The sequence below is a fragment of the Podarcis bocagei genome (genome assembly GCF_964188305.1).
Source record: "Podarcis bocagei genome assembly, chromosome: 15".
NCBI classification, from domain to species: Eukaryota; Metazoa; Chordata; class Lepidosauria; order Squamata; family Lacertidae; genus Podarcis; species Podarcis bocagei.
In genome coordinates, this window is record NC_138141.1 from 17,537,852 (window position 1) to 17,548,410 (window position 10,559).

At 49.5% G+C, this 10,559-nt stretch overlaps 1 protein-coding gene across 2 annotated transcripts; it reads right to left on the reverse strand.

Annotated features, from left to right (window-relative positions):
- Positions 1-2: 2 nt before the first annotated feature.
- Positions 3-6,947, reverse strand: LOC308574614 (uncharacterized protein). 2 transcript variants are annotated; one of them, XM_081172670.1, is made up of 9 exons: positions 6,640-6,947; positions 5,219-5,398; positions 4,962-5,098; positions 4,400-4,577; positions 3,841-4,054; positions 2,677-2,815; positions 1,355-1,540; positions 394-536; positions 3-271 (listed from the first exon to the last, which is right to left on the reverse strand). In XM_081172670.1, the coding sequence occupies exons 2-9, from the start codon at positions 5,367-5,369 to the stop codon at positions 193-195; spliced, it is 1,227 nt and encodes a 408-aa protein (XP_081028796.1). In that variant the 5' UTR covers positions 5,370-5,398; positions 6,640-6,947; the 3' UTR covers positions 3-192. The 2 variants fall into 2 exon arrangements, with proteins under 2 accessions (XP_081028796.1, XP_081028795.1); XM_081172669.1 differs by having other exon boundaries at positions 5,219-5,328; positions 6,640-6,946.
- Between the last annotated feature and the right edge of the window lie 3,612 nt (positions 6,948-10,559).

Consider the following 10,559-nt stretch of genomic DNA (forward strand, 5'->3'; position numbering starts at 1 on the left):
GCTGTTTCGAGTTTATATTACTCCTTTTTATTGAACACAAGTGTGTTTTTGCTATGGCAATATCCAAACATGAACAGAACTTGAGAGTACAATTTTATAATTTGTGAAGGAGCATAGATTCCAGCCCCCTTTAAAATCCACGATGTTCAGCCATTAGTCCCTGAGGTCTGACCCTTCTGGCACAGTCACACTTTAGTCGTCTGCTTCTTTCCTAGACTTCTGTTGCTGGGCTAGGTACATTTGCAGTCGACAGACAGGGAGTGGAATATGCCTGCAAAAGAGAATGCAGAGCTTGCTTAAGCTGCTGCTGTTCCAATCTCTACCCTGCAACAGCCCAGCCAAACTTTTGGATGCCTCCCTGGGGCTTTTCTTGGCCACTATTTGGCTGGATACCTGTAAGCCTCTCGGTGGATGGTGGCAAAATCTTGCCCTCCCTCAGTCTGGATGGGTTTCAGTTCTGGCTTGTAGTTCTTGGCCTTCTCTGCTCTCTTCAGCAGATAAGTGCTGCATGTTGTGGTTTGGCTTCCAAAATGACCCTTTTGAAACAAAACAGAAACAAGCAGCAGATGCTTTCAGTGTCCGTTGGCAGAGATGGGATACAGTATTAAAATGTCCTTTGTCTGACACCTTAAGCCACAGCCATGAGAGGAGCCGACAAAGGGCTTCCTGTGAGAGAGCAGCCCAATCCACCACGTTCACATCTGCTTCATATATACTTGCAGAAGAGGTAGTTTAACTAGAAATGGGAAGGACTGAGAGTGGAGTAGATTGTTGAGGAAATTTGAAAATGATGCTAGGCAGTGTGCGTGCACCTTGTTCACTCGAGAGCTGATCCAATTTCAACTCCTACTTCCTTGGGCTTGAACAACAGTTGCATTTCCCTTGGGAAATCTCCAGTGCCCTGAGAGATTGGGAACAGGAATTTTGGGGGGTGGGGGGGGGGTCTGCCTTTTTCACCTCTGTTCAGCTACTGAGCAAGATTGGGGTTTGCTATTGATGCCTTTAGGCTCTTGCCTGCAACATGTCCCTTTTTGGTGATTCTACTTCACAGAAGCTATATATTTGGGGCAAGTTTTTCTTCCCTGACCCATGAAGAGGACAGCCTTCCCACCCCTCTTTCTAACGTCAAATCAAGCCACTTCTCTGTCTATCTTAGTATTGTCTGCTGTGACTGACAGGGCTGAGGTAGGATGCATCTTTCTGATCACCTTTAGACCAGAAATGCCAGAGACTGGACCTGGAGCCTTATAAGTATTTGAGGATGTGACTAAGCAGGATTCCAGGGTGCAGTGATGGCTTTGCCCCCGAGCTACGGCTCTGCCCCAAAGCACACTCTGCTCAATGGGTCCCTTACCAAGGAGTGGGTGCAGCTTCCTTCCCAGGGGTCTCCGTATCGAATACGAGGCTGAGCTCCCCAGTCCCTGAAGAAGAACCTGTGTGCTGTGGAGTTGTCAAACTGGGCAGCCAGAGATTTCAGAGCTGTGCCTGGATGTTTAATGGGCTCCGCATGGTTGAGGAGGACAGGAAGGTGATAAGGAAGCTGCAAGAGGAGAGGAATGCAAAAAGGATACTGGTAAAGGTAAAGGGTAAGGTAAAGGACCTCTGGATGGTTAAGTCCAGTCAAAGGTGACTATGGGGTGCAGTGCTCATCTCGCTTCAGGCTGAGGGAGCCGGTGTTTGTCCACAGACGGCTTTCCGGGTCATGTGGCCAGCATGACTAAACCGCTTCTGGCACAATGGAACACCATGACAGAAACCAGAGTGCACGGAAACACAGTTTACCTTCCTGCCACAGCAGTACCTATTTATCTACTTGCACTGGCATGCTTTTGAACTGCTAGGTAGGCAGGAGCTGGACAGAGCAACGAGAGCTCACCACCGTCGCAGGGACTGGAACTGCCGACCTGATCGGCAAGCCCAAGAGGCTCAGTGGTTTAGACCACAGCGCCACCCGCAACCCTTCAGAAAGTATCTGCAGAAGTAGGTGAAGGAGGCAGGGAAGGGAATTATCTGCTTGCCCAGCTAGCTGGCCCAAGTTAGAGGTGGAACACGGGGTTGGGATGTGACTAGGCTTCATTCCAGTAGAGCCAATGGAGCAATGAGGAGTTCAAGCTACCCTATAAATGTAGCCTGAAGGTCTAGGGCATGATGCCAATAGGAAGTAAAGGTAAATGTAAAGGGACACCTGACCATTAGGTCCAGTCGTGACCGACTCGGGGGTTGTGGCGCTCATTTCGCTTTATTGGCCAAGGGAGCAGGCATACAGCTTCCGGGTCATGTGGCCAGCATGACTAAGCCGCTTCTGGCAAACCAGAGCAGCGCACGGAAACGCCGTTTTACCTTCCCGCCGGAGCGGTACCTATTTATCTACTTGCACTTTGATGTGCTTTCGAACTGCTAGGTTGGCAGTAGCAGGGACCAAGCAACGGGAGCTCACCCCGTTGCAGGGATTCGAACCGCTGACCTTCTGATCAGTAAATCCTAGGCTCTGTGGTTTAACCCACAGCGCCACCCGCATCCCTCCTATAGGAAGTGGGACTCTCATATTTTGAAATTCAATGGGCTCCACTGTTTCCCTCCCTAAGCCTTAGGGGTGAAGGGGAGATAAATTTCAAGCAGAAAAGTACTACCCTCATTCTCTTACCAACTTCCTTTGCTGCTGGGATGAACCCTTACCTTGGTAACGTCGTCTTCTTCAGATTTCCCAGCTTCCTTTGCCCCCCGGTTCTTTTTCAGCGTGATGAGCTTGGCACGAGAGTATGCAGAGGCGTTCCAGCTACGGTAGCTCTCTCTGTGGACAGTCTGGAAGTTGGTTCTGTGCAGAAGTGATGGCGTGTGAGAATCTGCAGTGAATAGTCCCCTTGTTAAGTCTCGTGTTACTGAAAGGCCTTTAAGCCAGTTGCACCATGCAGCAGTATTTGTTCTCTCATTGTGAAGGAATAGTGATTCATTCTATCCTCTTGGAACTGCTTTTAGAGTCAAAAGAGCCTGGTCTTACCTCACTGACCTTTTCATGGTTGGCCAATGAAAACTGCCCTGGGTACACCTGTGCTAATGTAACAATACCCAAGAAGAAGATGCTGCACTTTCTCATAGGTCCTGGGAGAGGATGAAAGGGAACCTTTCTTGGGACTTTAAACCACTTGCCAAAGAAAAGTCAGTCGTGCGGCACCTTAAAGGCTAACAAATTCATTGACTTATGGCATAACTTTCCATGGACCAAAACACATGTCATCAGATGCATGAAGTGATATCTCAGTTGACGGGTGTAGATGCAGGAGGAGAAAAATGCAAGGTGGGAGTTGAACAGTCATGAGATGAAAAAAGTACCATCAGTGATAATTAAATTAGAGCTTAGAGGGTATGTTAAACAGGCACAGGAGCCCTTGACACAGCAAATTGGTGATGATTTACTCAGCACTGCAAAGATAATTATGTTAACACCTATAGTTGGGCAGGAAACCATGGTCTCTATTCAGACTCAGATGAACGTTATTGAACTTACTGATGAGTCGCAATCCAGCGGATTCACACTGAAGTTCCTTTCTCTGAGGATGGCCCCCTGCCTCCCCAAGATCAACAGCAAAGTGGTCTGGTAGGTCGAAATGTTCTCCTTTCTGAAATCCTATTTCTGTGCATTTATTCTTTCCCATTGGTGCTGGCGCATTTGCCCAATGTAGAAAATCTTACGCCATGATCAATGGCTTTGTCTTTAAGGTGCCGTTGGCCTCTTTGTGGTTTTGTTTTGTTGGTATCAGACTGACATGTGAAGTCCCTGCTCCTGTCTCTCCTCAATCCCAAACCTCTCAAGAATCGTTCCCCAGCATCTGAGATGCTCACCTGAAGGCTGGGTTAATTGCCAGGTTGTCCAGAGGAGGCAGGGCAGGTGCAGCCTGGCCAAGAAAGGCCTTTTGTTCTGGGAAATCGCTTTGGTACTTGGTCACATATTCAGCTGCTGCCGGTTCTGAGGATTTTGTGATGGCCCTCTTCTCTCGAAGGAATGCCCCCTTCTCCAAGGGCAAGGGGTGGCTGGGGGTGGTGATGACATTTACTCCTGCAGGGCAGAAAATGGTGAACGATACCTTTTATTTTGGTGTGAAGAGTTCAGATCCTCAGCCTTGCAACTCCCCCTGTATGGAAGGCTGCGTTTAATCCTAGGAAAAACTCACCTGGACTGTGTTCAGGTGGGGGCAGATACGGGAAGAGAGGAAACATTTCATTTGCTTGTTTTAGCTCAAACACCTGACACAGCCTCCAACTTAGAAGTGCAGCTAGGCTTCCCATTCCTGCCCCAGTGTAGCTCTGATTTGGTAGAACCAATACTATATTTGAGGTTAGTTGAATGTCCCCTTATCAAGCTTAGTTTTGGTGCTGCTGCTTTCTTCATTTTTAGCTTTACCTGGCTGGTCTGGAAGCTCCCTCTTGAATCCCTTGCTTCTGGAGCTGTTCTTGACTGCAGGGATGCAGGGCTGGAGCTTGCTTGGAGGTTGCGAGAGGGCGGATGCTTGTGGTGGGAAGGGGAGCTGGCAGAGAGCCTGGCTCTGGAAGGGTCCCTGTGGGTGCTGGCCTCTCCTCTCCTGCAAAGCAGATGGCCCCACAACTTGCTCAGTAAATCTCTCCTGCACGCCTCTCACTTTCCAGCTGTGTGTTCATAAAACTGTGAAGTGCTGTGATGACGTTATGTTTAGGAGCAGGGGGCTTTATCAAATGTACAAGCAAACCTGAGCCAAGGTTTGGCCCATGCAAGGTACTGCATAGAGATGAAACTTTGTTTCCTTCCGATTTCTTTAACAGAAATAATTCCAACCAAAAGCTCCCCTTTCTTCCCTTCAAGGTGTTTGAAGCTGTTTCCCCCTGAGATGTGCTAAAAGCAAGAGGGCAAATTAAGTAGGTATTTGCGTGCAGAACTGGGAGCTCCCCCTCACCCCAGGTGACAGGAGACCTCCCACCCTTGTCTTTACCTTTATGGGATGCTCGGTTCTCTTGCCTGGATCCCAGATGACAAACTCTGCCCTCTGGGTGGTCTGGAGGTCCATGGGAGGAGGATTTGGGTGTGGAGGGGTGCAGGGGGGCCTCTTGCTGCTGCGTGGGTGCACAGCTGTTTGGAGCAGGGGGGAAAGAACAGCAGTTAGGTGCTAGGATATGGTTGAGATCAGGGAAATGAAGGGACTGACCCAGCCCTTTCCCAGGCCAGCTGGGGCCCTCCTTCCCCTCTTACCTGGTGGGCACGTGTAAGTTGCCTTGTAGTGAGAGAGCCAGCCCTTCCCAGTCTTCGGCTGTGCAAGCAGCACCCGTTGCTTTCGGCAGTTCCTGTGGCGCTTGTGGCGGCTGCATGGGAAGCAAGCAAGCATCTGAGAACTAGGTGGCATCAAAGGGGCTTGTCTCTCTGGCAACAGCTCTGTGTGCCAAGGAAAAAAGGGATACTTTTTTTGTTATTTGTACATATACTGCGGGACGTGGGTGGCGCTGTGGGTTGAACCACAGAGCCTAGGGCTTGCCGATGAGAAGGTCGGTGGTTTGAATCCCTGCAACGGGGTGAGCTCCCGTTTCTCGGTCCCTGCTCCTGCCAACCTAGCAGTTCGAAAGCACGTCAAAGTACAAGTAGATAAATAGGTACGGCTCTGGCGGGAAGGTAAACAGCATTTCAGTGCGCTGCTCTGGTTCGCCAGAAGCGGCTTTGTCATGCTGGCCACATGACCCGGAAGCTGTACACCGGCTGCCTCAGCCAAGTGAGATGAGTGCCGCAACCCCAGAGTCGGCCACGACTGGACCTAATGGTCAGGGGTCCCTTTACCTTTACATATACTGCTTTATAGGCTGCTCTGTAATGGACGTTCTCTGCCTGTCTTGATAGATAAAAGCCTGGTTTGGAAAATGGAAGGTGCAGTGGGCAGGATGCGCCAGGCTTTGTACCACTGTGAGGGTTCTGGGATCGGAGCATTCCTTAAAAATTCAAGATCATCCTCTCTGCAATGTGCTGCAATGCAGCTGGGCTTGCTTGCTGCCTGTTTTCTTCTTCTTCTGTATGTAGATGGGCTCACTTGCTTAAGCCAAACCAGATCTATTTCCAGCGATGGAAGATCTGAGTCAGGGGTGGAGAAGCTGTGCCCCTCTCAAGTACTGGTGGACCACAACTTGCACAATTCCTGACAATTGGCCACGCTGGGTGTCGGAACAGATGGGAGACGGAGTCCAACAACATTTTCCACGGCTCCAGGTTCGCCACACCTGGTCCAAATGGTTTGGGTTGAGTGGACCCACCCCTGGAAGCGAGGAAGGCGGAATGCAGGGCCTGGGTAAAGGTCTACGCATCGCCAGCTGCTCCTTGTCACCGGCTACCATTTAACCTGCAAAACCTAGAGCAAGGGTCAGCAACCTTTTTCAGCAGGTGGCCGGTCCACTGTCCCTCAGACCTTGTGGGGGGCCGGACTATATTTTGAAAAATAAATAAAAAATGAAAGAATTTCTATGCCCCACAAATAAACCAGAGGTGCATTTTAAATAAAAGCGCACATTCTACTCATGTAAAAACCCACTGATTCCTGGACCATCCACAGGCCGGATTGAGAAGGCAATTGGGCAGGATCCGGCACCCGGGCCTTAGTTTGCCTACCCATGACCTAGAGGAACTGCACTTACCCACAGTCGCAGAGTTCGCAGAGACACTCTTTAAAGGGAGGGCTCTCCATGTTGTGTGAGAGAGATCTTCACCGTTGCAGAGTCTGTGGCTGAGCACTGTAGAGAGAACTGAAACTGCTCGGATTCCTGTGCAGAGAGGCTTGTCCTTTGCTTTTGGCCAGAACTCAACTCAAGGGGTTTGTGCTGGTTGCTAAGGCCCACAAATCCCTCCTTTTGTTCTCCCCCCTCCTCTTTGCCAAGGGTGATTTGAATATGAAAGATGCTCCCCAGAGGCCTTCTGTATTTGCCAGCAGAGGTGTGGAATTTCTCAGAGCCCCAGTGCCTGGCACAGCTGGAGCACAAAGCAGGCAGGGCCTGTGTGCTTGTTGGAAGCTGGTCTGCAACTGGTTCTCTTGCTGCTCCATGCTCTGCCTTCCTTAAGTTTTGACACACCATGTTTGCATTTCCTCCGATACAGTATGTCCAGTATGTCGTACTGAGATCCACCTCCAAGGGTCTTCTGGCAGTTCCCTCACTGCAAGAAGTGAAGTTACAGGGAACCAGGCAGAGGGCCTTCTCGGTAGTGGCACCCTCCCTGTGAAACGCCCTCCCTTCAGATGTTAAGGGGATAAAGAACTACACAACTTTTAGAAGACATCTGAAGGTAGCTCTGTACAGTGGTACCTCGGGTTACATACACTTCAGGTTACAGACTCCGCTAACCCAGAAATATTACCTCGGGTTAAGAACTTTGCTTCAGGATGAGAACAGAAATCGTGCGGCAGCGGTACGGCGCGGTGGCAGCGGAAGGCTCCATTAGCTAAAGTGGTACCTCAGGTTAAGAATGGAACTCCGGAACGAATTAAGTTCTTAACCCGAGGTTCCACTGTATTGGGAAGTTTTTAATGTTTGATGTTTTGTTACGTTTTTATATCTTGCTGGAAGCCACCCAGAATGGCTGGGGAAACCCAGCCAGATGGGCAGGATAAAATAATAGTAATAAAATAATAATAATAATAAAATTACAAAGTCCTGATTGCTACACCCCAGTCCCTGTGCCAAGGATCGCTTCCTGACAGCCCCCTTCCCCTAATCAAACCACACATTCTGGAAGGCACCTGCTACTCCTGCAGAGGGCCGGCCCTGCTATGCAGCCGGGGGTGAAGTGGCCTCCTTCAGGCATTGTGAACTGGGGGAGTGGTGCCATTTGAGGTCTACACTGGGCAGTAGTATGTCTTCGGCTGACACTTGGCATTGCTCTCCTAGAGTCCATATGTTTGTGAACCCAACTGTCCTATGAATCTGTTATCAACAGTGTTAAAATTTGCCTGCTGTGTGTAAAAGAGCAGGTGGTGAACTGCATCATACCTCCGTGTTCATAGGCATGCATGCATATCCGTGGCATATGCTCTGGAAACCAAGATGCATTTTTGCCAGGAAGAAACTGCTAGAGACCCTAGGGAACAACGGTTGTAGCATGCTTACAGGTGTCAAATGTTAAACGTGTGTGGATTTACCAGGGTTACCAAATAGGGACATCTAGGATCATATGTTTTCAGGGAGTATTCCAAGACCTATTCCTCCCTCTGTCAGGTCCCCAAATACTCGGCAGATGAACAAATGTGTGTTTCTTTTTCCTTTCTATCAGTTCACCTTGGAATTGCTCTCTTCACCGTTGTGTTTCTCTGCTGAGTTTGCTCTCTAGGGTTTGTATGTGGGAGAGAGTTGGCGGCTGGCAGCCTCGGTTGAACTAAGTGCAATCATAATCATTATTACTATTGCTTAATTTGTGTTTTTTTTTTAATTTTAACAACTTACTGCTTTGCTTTCACCAATAATTGATGGGAGGCAGAGGGTAAGGGGCATGGGCGCAGGTTTGCATGGTGTCTTGAAGTATGATGATGCCACAGACACCTCCTAACTTTGGGGCTGCACTTCTGCACCCTCCAGTTTTAGTTTCATGGACCTCTTGACTCTCCTGGCCAGAACTGCCGCTGAAGAGAGAGGTTTTACCACAAAGTACAAGATGGTACAAAGTACAAGTACTAGGGATGCAGGTGGCACTGTGGGTTAAACCACAGAGCCTAGGACTTGCCGATCAGAAGGTCAGCGGTTCGAATCCCCGTGACGGGGTGAGCTCCCGTTGCTCGGTCCCTGCTCCTGCCAAGCTAGCAGTTTGAAAGCACATCAAAGTGCAAGTAGATAAATAGGTACCGCTCCAGCGGGAAGGTAAACAGTGTTTCCGTGCACTGCTCTGGTTCAGCAGAAGCAGCTTAGTCGTGCTGGCCACATGACCCAGAAGCTGTACACCGGCTCCTTCAGCCAATAAAGCAAGATGAGCGCTGCAACCCCAGAGTCGGCCACGACTGGACCTGATGGTCAGGGGTCCCTTTTACCTTTACCTTTACTGAAAAAGGATTGGTGGCAGACCACTGAGCCTTGGCCAAGGCTTCCCTGTGCTTATTCCATGCCTGGCTATTAAGCCGATGGAAATACCTTTAAAAATAAGGTAAATGGCGTTTCCGTGCGCTGCTCTGGTTTGCTAGAAGTGGCTTAGTCATGCTGGCCACATGACCCGGAAGCTGTCTGCAGACAAACGCTGGCTCCCTCGGCCCATAGAGCGAGATGAGCGCCGCAACCCCAGAGTTGGTCACGACTGGACCTAATGGTCAGGGGTCCCTTTACCTTTACAAGATGGCTGAACGCACGCACAGTCTCCCCTCCCTCTGTTAGGGCTCAATAATCAGGGGATTAGGAAGTAAAGCTGCAGGAGGGGGTTGCCACCACTGCCCCAAGTTCTACCGCCTGAGGCGATTGCCCCACTACCCAATGGCAGGGCTGGAGCTTCACCTGGAATGCATTTTTGGCTGGATCTTTTCTTGCCTCCAGGGACTTTAACATACCTGCTACTGATAGTCACTTAAAGGTAAAGGGACCCCGACCATTAGGTCCAGTCGTGGCCGACTCTGGGGTTGCGGCGCTCATCTCGCTTTACTGGCCAAGGGAGCCGGCGTACAGCTTCCAGGTCATGTGGCCAGCATGACTAAGCCGCTTCTGGTGAACCAGAGTAGTGCACGGAAACGCTGTTTACCTTCCCGCTGGAGCGGTACCTATTTATCTACTTGCACTTTGATGTGCTTTTGAACTGCTAGGTTGGCAGTACTAAACTTACCTGGTGCTAAATGCTGTATGGATTGAAAGAGGCCCTTTTGTTGAAAATAACTTTTTTTAAAAAAAAAACAATCAGAAGCTTTTTTATTAGGAATTACAGGTGTCTACATTCCAAAGGATCAGAAAAGACTTTCTATGTACAGAACAACAGCTGCCCAGATGCTACTAGCCCAGAGATGGAAAGAAGACAAGGTCCCTCCTACCAGAGAGGAATGGCAAACCAAGTTGATGGACTATGCTGAAATGGCAAAGCTGACTGGAAAACTCAGGAACCAAGAGGACAAAAGCTTTACAAAAGAATGGGGAACATTTATAAGTTATCTAAGAGGCCACTGTAAGCCGATGGAAACATTGGTAGGATTTTGATTTCACTTGTAGCGTAATAATGGCCATGGACAATATGGATTGAAATAAAAGTTAGAGTTTGGAAGAAGATGCAGTTTTGATTGTTTAAAATGGGACTCCATGGAGGGGGTGGGGGAAGTCCTGAGATTCGGAGAAATATATGTACAGTCATACCTCGGGTTGAAGTTCCTTCAGGTTGAGCGCTTTCGGGTTGTGCTCCGCGGCGACCCGGAAGTAACGGAATGTGTTACTTCCGGGTTTCGCCGCTCGCGCATGCGCAGACAGTCAAAATGACATCACGCGCATGTGCGGAAGCGGCGAATCGTGACCCGTGCATGGGGAGACACGGGTTGTGTTCGCTTCTGGATGTGAATGGGGCTCCAGAACGGATCCCGTTCGTATCGAGAGGTCCCACTGTATATGGA